The sequence below is a fragment of the Solea senegalensis genome, linkage group LG3 (assembly GCF_019176455.1).
Source record: "Solea senegalensis isolate Sse05_10M linkage group LG3, IFAPA_SoseM_1, whole genome shotgun sequence".
Lineage (NCBI taxonomy): Eukaryota > Metazoa > Chordata > Actinopteri > Pleuronectiformes > Soleidae > Solea > Solea senegalensis.
In genome coordinates this window covers 5,424,151-5,432,766 of record NC_058023.1, presented here as the reverse complement: position 1 = coordinate 5,432,766, position 8,616 = coordinate 5,424,151, and the positions used below count along the sequence as shown (strand labels likewise).

At 51.4% G+C, this 8,616-nt stretch overlaps 1 protein-coding gene across 1 annotated transcript in view; it reads left to right on the top strand.

Moving 5' to 3' along the window:
- The first annotated feature begins 5,510 nt into the window (after positions 1-5,510).
- The window catches only part of LOC122766212 (signaling lymphocytic activation molecule-like), a 5,220-nt gene continuing 2,114 nt past the window's right edge, over positions 5,511-8,616 (top strand). The window contains exons 1-4 of the mRNA XM_044020900.1: positions 5,511-5,891; positions 6,417-6,713; positions 7,083-7,352; positions 8,071-8,181. Of these exons, the coding sequence (XP_043876835.1) occupies positions 5,807-5,891; positions 6,417-6,713; positions 7,083-7,352; positions 8,071-8,181 (763 nt within the window). The 5' untranslated portion in view covers positions 5,511-5,806. The remainder of the gene's footprint in view (positions 5,892-6,416; positions 6,714-7,082; positions 7,353-8,070; positions 8,182-8,616) is intronic.

The following is an 8,616-nucleotide window of genomic DNA, read 5'->3' as shown; positions in this document are numbered from 1 at the left end:
ATATATTGGTTTATTGTAACTGAAAATAATCAATCAAACAAAACATAAGCAGTCAGCTGTGGCTGGTGTGTCAGCGCTCTCCTGCGCTGCGCTGGTCAGACTCTCTGTGTCTCTGTGTCTCTCAGTCTCTGTCTCTCTCTCTCTCTCTCTCTCCCTCTGTGTGTCCGTGTGCGGACCCAGCCTACTGCAAGAGACCAGAACCAGGTTACAAACATGCTTATATAGCTGACTAATTACCTGATTCTGTCCAGCTGTCTGATCACCGGCTGAGCCACTCCTTCCTTTCCTCCAGCAGCCGTCGCTCTAACCAAGCCCCCCTGCCACATACCCCCACCGCCCGACTTAGGCCGGGATCCCGCCGGCCGCTAGCCCACTCCCCCCCCCCTCCGCAGAGCGGGAGAGAAAGTCGGCCACGGCCATGCGGTTCCCCGGCCTATGGATCACCTTGAACCGGAAAGGCTGTAAAGCCAGATACCAGCGAGTGATCCGCGCGTTGGCATCTTTCATGCGGTGGAGCCATTGGAGCGGGGCATGGTCCGACCAGAGGGTGAATGGGCGCCCCAGGAGATAGTAGCGGAGGGCACCGACCGCCCACCGTATGGCGAGGCACTCTTTCTCCACCGTACTGTAGCTCACCTCCCGCTGAGCTAGCTTCCGGCTAATGTACAGTACGGGGCGGTCGACGCCCTCCACCTCCTGGGACAAAACGGCCCCCAGCCCGCTGTTCGAGGCGTCGGTCTGCAGGATGAAAGGGAGAGAAAAGTTAGGTGTGTATAAAAGTGGCTCCCCACAGAGGGCTTGCTTAACCCTCTCAAACGCCAGCTGACACGGCTCCGTCCACTGGACCGGATCTGAGGCACCTTTTCGGGTCAGGTCGGTTAGGGGGCTGGTCAGCTCCGAGAAGGCCGGGATGAACCTCCTATAGTAACCGGCCAGCCCCAGAAACCTCCTAACCTCTTTTTTGGTCTTGGGTCTTGGGCAGGCTGCCACCGCTGCGGTCTTTTGTATCTGTGGCCGCACCTGCCCTCCCCCCAAGTGGTACCCCAAATACCGTACCTCCCTCCGTCCAACTGCACACTTCCCTGGATTGGCCGTGAGCCCCGCCCTCCTCAGGGACTCCAGCACTGCTCCCACCTGCTGCATATGCTGCTCCCAGGTCTCACTATGAATGATGACATCATCCAAGTAGGCCGCAGCATATGCAGAGTGAGGCCGCAGCACCCGGTCCATGAGGCGCTGGAACGTGGCTGGGGCCCCGAACAACCCAAATGGAAGCGTTACAAATTGGTACAAACCATACGGAGTGGAGAAGGCCGTTTTTTCCCTGGACTCTAGCGACAAGGGAATCTGCCAGTAGCCCTTGGTCAAATCCAGTGTCGTAAAAAAGCGAGCCGTGCCCAGCCGATCCAGGAGTTCGTCGACCCGGGGCATTGGATAGGCATCGAATTTGGACACCTCGTTGACTCTACGGTAGTCCACACAGAACCGTATTGACCCATCAGACTTGCGAACAAGAACAATGGGGCAACACCAGTCACTGTTGGACTCTTCTATTACTCCCATCTCTAACATAGCCTGAAGTTCTGCCTGAACAGTTTTCCTCTTATGTTCCGGCAGGCGATAGGGTCGTGAACGCACTGTCACACCCGGGGAAGTTTCTATGTGGTGGTGTATGAGGTTTGTGCGTCCCGGCAGGGGAGAGAACACGTCGGCAAACTGCCGCTGCAACGAGGCCACGTCTGCTCTCTGGCCCGGCGAGAGATGATCGTCAACGGGGACCGGCGCCGACCTGTTTAATTTATTCACCTCCGGTCCCAGCTCATCTCTCTCAATCACCGTGGTGGCCAGAGATACAGACGCCACCTCCCTCCAGGCTTTGAGGAGGTTAAGGTGGTAAGTCTGTGTTGCTCCACCCCTGTCAGAACGCACAACCTCATAGTCAACATCCCCCACTCGTCGTGTGACCACAAAGGGCCCTTGCCACTTGGCGAGTAATTTGGAGCTAGACGATGGCAGCAATAGAAGCACTTTATCTCCCGGTGAAAACTGTCTAAGTTTAGCCCCTCTGTTGTACAGCCGCTGTTGACGTTCCTGGGCCTGGAGCAAATTCTGCCGTGATAACTGACCCAGTGAATGGAGTTTTGCTCGCAGGTCCAGTACGTGCTGTACCTCATTTTTACTGGTGCTTGGACCCGCCTCCCAGTTTTCCTTAACCAGGTCCAAGACACCCCGAGGTTTCCTGCCAAACAGGAGTTCAAAGGGCGAAAAACCCGTGGAGGCCTGGGGCACCTCCCGCACTGCAAACAACAGAGGGTCCAACCATTTATCCCAATTACGACTATCCTCGTGTACGAACTTACGAATCATGTTCTTTAGCGTTTTGTTAAACCGCTCCACCAGGCCATCGGTCTGGGGATGGTACACACTAGTCCGGATTGAGCGGACGCCCAGTAATTCGTATAGCTCGCGTAGTGTACGTGACATAAACGATGTGCCCTGGTCAGTCAGGATCTCTTTCGGGATCCCAACTCGGGAGATGACCTGAAACAGTGCCTGTGCAACACTCTTCGCTGAGATGTTGCGCAAGGGTACTGCCTCGGGATATCGTGTTGCATAGTCCACTAGAACTAACACAAAGCGATATCCCCGTGCGCTCCGGTCTAATGGCCCGATGAGGTCCATGGCAAGCCTATCAAAAGGGACCTCCATTAATGGTAATGGGCGCAAGGGCGCTTTTGGGGTGGCCGGAGGGTTGACTAATTGACATTCGCGGCAGGATGCACACCACCGACTTACATCCGCCCGAATGCCCGGCCAGTAAAATCGGGCCATGATCCGGTTCAGTGTCTTATCATATCCGAGGTGACCCGCCATGGGGTTGTGGTGAGCCGCCTGGAAAATCGTTTCTCGGCGGCTTTTTGGGACTAACAACTGGGAGAGCTCTTCCCCTGTTCGAGCGTCACGACTCACTCTGTATAAACGGTCTTTAACGACAACAAAGTAGGGGTGAGAGAGTGCTGTGTTAGGGTGAACCGGACAACCATCAATTTTCATCACTTGGTCAAAGGCGTGGCGGAGGGTCTCATCCCGAGACTGTGCTAGGGGAAAATCTTCCATGGGCGCCATCTGTGCCCCCCCCCCAGCAGCGTCGGGATGCGGCACCTCCGCCTCACCACTAAGGACAGCACATAACTCACATTTCCCTGACTTACGTGACCGCACCCTCATGGTTTCCCCTGCTAAGCTCGTAAACCCCGGCCAGTTTGTTCCCAAAATTAGAGGGTGCGTGAGGCGAGTACTAACTCCAGCCTTTACTCTATGTTTTTTCCCTTTAAAACAAATTTCCAGGGCCACCACCGGATAATCGTGAATATCCCCATGCACACACCTCACCCTCACCCACGATGCCTCTAACAATGCCCCCGGTCGAACCAAGCGCTGATGGATCATGGTCTGTTCACAACCAGAATCCAGCAGAGCTTGATGTGTACCCCCTTGTATACATACCGGTATACGGTACGTCCCTTCCGAACCGGGGGAGGGGGCCGGCGGCCCGGCAACCCGAACCACTTGCCCCACTTCCATGAGCGGGCACTCCGCTCTGATGTGGCCGGGCTGCCCACACCGCCAGCACACCTGCCCTGGCGTCTGAGGAGCCCCCCGGGGTGCCAGGTGATCAGACACGTAGGCTGGGCCCTGAGGGAAAGACGGCAGAGGGTAATTAGACGACCGGAGCGATGCATGCTCCGGCTGTGTGTGTGTGTGTGTGTGTGTGCGTGGGTGTGGTGTAGGAGCCGATGCCGCTGGGAACCTCCTCCTCGGGGCTGGAGTGGGACGGCTGGCAGGGATCGTCGCTGGCCTGGTCTCCTCCCTCATGCTCCGCCGGGGAAGAGAGAGATGGTCCTCCGCGAGGACGATCGCTGCCTCGATGTTGGCCGGGCGGTGGCACTGGACCCAATTGGCTGTGGACGATGGTAACCCAGCGATGAACTGCTCCAGTGCCACCTGTCCAACGACGTCCTCAGCAGAGTGGGTCCCCGGCTGGAGCCAGCGCCTCGCTGCGTCCAGGAGCTGCTGCGCGTATGCAAAGGGGCGCCCGGCTTCTTCAAAGGAGAGCCCCCTGAACCGCCGCCGGTGTCCCTCCGACGTACTGCCCAGCCGGTCCAGGATGACTCTCCTCAGCTGTGTGTAGTCGTGACGCGCCGCCGCCGGCAGGCTGTGCGCGGCCAGCTGCGCCACGCCAGTGAGCAGGGGAAGAAGCCGAAGCGCTCTCTCCTCCTCCGGCCACCCACACGCCTCCGCCGTGCCCTCGAAGATGTCCAGGTATGCCTCCGGGTCATCTTCCGCGGTCATCCGCTGCAGGGCGACGGGCGGAGACCGTCCTCGACCGGGCTCCGGGTCGGCGCCGTGGGCAGCCGGGCGTTGCAGCAGCTCCCGCAGGAGAGCACGATCGTCCCGCTGTGACGCCGCCATGTCCGCGAGGAGCTGGGACTGCTGCTGCTGCAGCGTGGTGGTGCTCTCCTGCATCGCAGCGAGGTGCTGAAGGGCCAGCGACAGCGGAGATTGTCCTTCCATGTGTCCCTATTCAGGCGCCACTGTGAGCCTTTCCCACTCACTGGGGTTCGGGAAGGACGAGGAGGCGGCGTTGAGGGAGCAAATATATTGGTTTATTGTAACTGAAAATAATCAATCAAACAAAACATAAGCAGTCAGCTGTGGCTGGTGTGTCAGCGCTCTCCTGCGCTGCGCTGGTCAGACTCTCTGTGTCTCTCAGTCTCTGTCTCTCTCTCTCTCTCTCTCTCTCTGTGTCTCCGTGTGCGGACCCAGCCTACTGCAAGAGACCAGAACCAGGTTACAAACATGCTTATATAGCTGACTAATTACCTGATTCTGTCCAGCTGTCTGATCACCGGCTGAGCCACTCCTTCCTTTCCTCCAGCAGCCGTCGCTCTAACCAAGCCCCACTGCCACAGTGGTTTAAGTTTGTCACCGTGTTTTGTTTTGTTTTTACAGAGAATCTGACACATTAATTTGTTTTGTACAGCGTAACTTTAAAAAAAACAAAAAAAACTTTGTTTATGCTTTAACTGCTTTGGTGCGGCTTCATTTGTAAATGATATTTGTAATAAAACAGGACATAAGAATATAGCTTCTTCGGTTTTATTTTGAAATCACTTCCTTCCCCCCGCGATTGTGCATACCCGTATATCCTGGTGCCATTGTTTGAACAGTAGTGCTATAGTATTTCTAATTTTCTCCCGCTGTTTTATATTTTATATCACGTATTTCTATACCTTGTGTGTCTGCCCCCGAACCTGCTTGTCACGAAGCGTCAAGTCTGTGAGTGCTTTTGTTTGCTTAGTTTAGTTACTGTGTTAGTTTAGGTTTTAAGTCACATTAAGTTCATGTCACTTTTGGTGTGGGTTTGATCTTCACTTCCTCTTTTATTTTGGTAAATGCCATGTCTTCCTGTCGCGTGGTTCCTTCAGTTGTTTTGACACATCTCCCCTAAATTCCCTCATGCACTTCACCTGGTGATCCTTAAGTAATCACTCGCACCTGTCCCCAGTTCCTTTGTCATTTGCCAGTGCGTTGTTTGTGCTCGTAGAGTTCACGTCTGCCACAGGCGGCGTAGAGCGGGGCATGTCATTTAATCTTCACTCTGTGACGTGTGAAACAGGAAACGCAAGATTATTCGCTGGCATTTCTCAGAAACGATTTCTCAATCGTAAGCAGAGATTAATAAATGACAAGAAGATGATAAACAAGAAGAGGACACCCGACGTCTCCCCTTCAAACATGACTGATGGCTCGCCCTCGCTGTTTAAGTCTCTTTGCCTGCACGTCTATGCTGCTGCTGCTGCTGTTGATTTCTTGTTCCTTCTTCCATGGTACGTTTGTTATTCTCAATATTGATGAGATTAGCTGAGTTGTGTGTGTCAATCAAGCTTGTACTGTTAAGTAAAAGTTTAATTTCATTGAAATGTAACATCGGATGCTGTTTTGTCACTGATAAAAAAAACCCTGCAGTTTACACCAATATTTTGAGAGGTATCTCAGATTGAGAGTTTCCTGTTTAGTCACACTGAGATATCATGCATCAAAACGTCTGAAAATGTAAGTATCTTTCAGTTTGTTCTTTTTTTTTTATTATTTGGCATGAAACTGAGGTGTCAATCATTCTCTCCATGCACCAAACTCCACAGAGAAAATTTGCCAATTTTGCATCACAGCGCACAGGAGTTGTTGGTCGACCCAAGTGAGCCAAAAAAAAGCTCATTTTCTCTCTGGACTTTGGTTCAGGGCAGTGAACGATGGGCAAATTCCAGTTTCCAGTCAGGAAAAGGCTGTATAACAGTGACATAAAGAGCCAAACAAGAGCCCAAAGTGTCTTCTTGTCCTCATTTGTGTTTCAGATACGGCGGCGTTCGAGTGTCCGAGTGTCGTCCATAAACGAGTGGGAGACACCGTGGAGTTTTCCTCGTGTTTACCACCTGAAGGCGTCACCAATGCTCTTTGGACGTATCAAGATGAGATAGTTGCAGAGTTGCATGAAGATCGAAAAGGATTTGAACGTTATCAGTTCAAAGGCAGAGCGAGTCTGAACCCTGCAAACTTGAGTCTAACAGTGAGACGTCTGACTCTTCAAGATTCTGGCGTTTACCGTTTTTACTCCGAAGTAAACAACGTCACCATCACTCTGCACGTTCACGGTGAGAATCCTCTTCTTCAAACTTTTTAATACGGTTAATAGAATTTAAAAGTTTTTGCCTGAATGACATGACTCCAGAAGTTAATAGTAGATTTAGATTCGACAGAATAATGTACATAAAGTTATTCATGAGTAAAATGCATAAGAAAGATTAACGTATATTTGAAACATGTAAATCCTATGAAAGTTTACTCTTTGCTTTGAAATTGTTGATCTGATGGGAGTATGTGCTTTTTCTTTATTCCCAAAGCACAGATGTGTCCAAACTGAAATGTTGAGGTTCTGTTACATTTGTCACATTATTCACAGAATTAAAGCGTCCGAATGAAATTGACACGTCGTTGCTGTCTTTTGCTCTGTAACTCATTAGCGTCCCTAACTCCGCCCGTCCTGACTGTCGCCTCCACGTGGAACGCCTCATCTGAGTCCTGCACAGTTTTGCTGGATTGCAACTCGCCGTCTGGCGGTGAAGTCACCTACAACTGGACTGTGAAGAACCAGACCCTCAGCGGCTCCAGGCTGCAGTTCACCATCCGGCCACAGGAGGCCGAAACCACATTCACCTGCACCGTATTTAATTTTATCAGTGAACAATCTGCCTTGATAACGGTGAAGTGTAATGGCAACGACAACATGATAGGTGTGTGTAGAGGAAATTACTTTTAATTCTATAATTCTATGTTTAAAGGTCCAGTGTGTAACATTTAGGTGGATTTACTGGCAGAAATTGAACATGGTACCCATAAATACAGTATGGTTGTAGAAACGTGTCGTCACTCACGGAAAGAAAACAGAAGCCGCCGTTTTGTGTCACATTTGGACGGGGAGTGAATCCCACCACTCGTGACCCATAGGAATCTGATCTTCCATTTTGAGGCCTCCACAACCGCAACCACTCTCCTATTGGACGATACGCGCTGTCACTCACACTGGTGTCCACTCATATGTGCTGCACTTTATCATCTATCATCTCCCCTCTAAATGTTGACAAAACTGACGACTGGTAGCTGATGGCACGCAATCAGCCCAAGGAGGCCTCCGTCGCAATCTGCAGTCTCACCATTAGATGTCACTAGTTCTTACACACTGGACCTTCCATCATCCATGTTCTACCGCTTTATCCTCCACATGAGGGTCACGGGGAGCGCTGGTGCCAATCTCACACAACTGGACAAATTGGACACTCAATTTAGAGTGTCCAATTTGCCTAATTCCCAAATCTGAATGTCCTTAAACTGTGGGAGGAAACCAGAGAACCCTGAGAAAACCCCCCCACACACACACGCACACCCCTGTGGAAAGTGTTAAAAACAGATGATTGACCTTGTCCCTGTTACTGTATTGTATTGTGACTGCAGAGGACAGCTCTCCCAGTCTTCTTCTTCTCCCACTGATGAGTGGGCTGATCATCGGGAGTTTGATGATCATTCTCCTGCTGCTCCCGCTGGTTTTCTGCTCGCAGTCGAAAGGTGAGTCGTCCACATTTTCATCTGAGCCGAACGTGATCATGGCGACGAGTCCAGAGTCACACAAAACTATGAATCAGTGGCTATTTCTACTCTATTAATTGGTCAGTTTTACCAAAAACGTATGAATATGACATGATTTTTTTTTTGCTGTTGATAAAGAACAGAAAAAAAACTCAAGGCCCATTTACACCTGATTTAACGTCCGTCCGTCCAAAACGTTATCTTCGTCACTACCGTCACTGAACGTTTCACGCAATACCTCCTCTAGGGGGCGCTGCCGAACACCATTGAAGAGGTTATTGTATTGGGTTTGATCTGAAATATACAAGTGGATTTTGTGGGGGTGGAATGTAAGACCATTAAATGGAAGCCGTCCCATTAGTGAGGAATTGGGATTGCTGATGAGAGAGGTCGATGGTGAGAGGGATTGTCAAT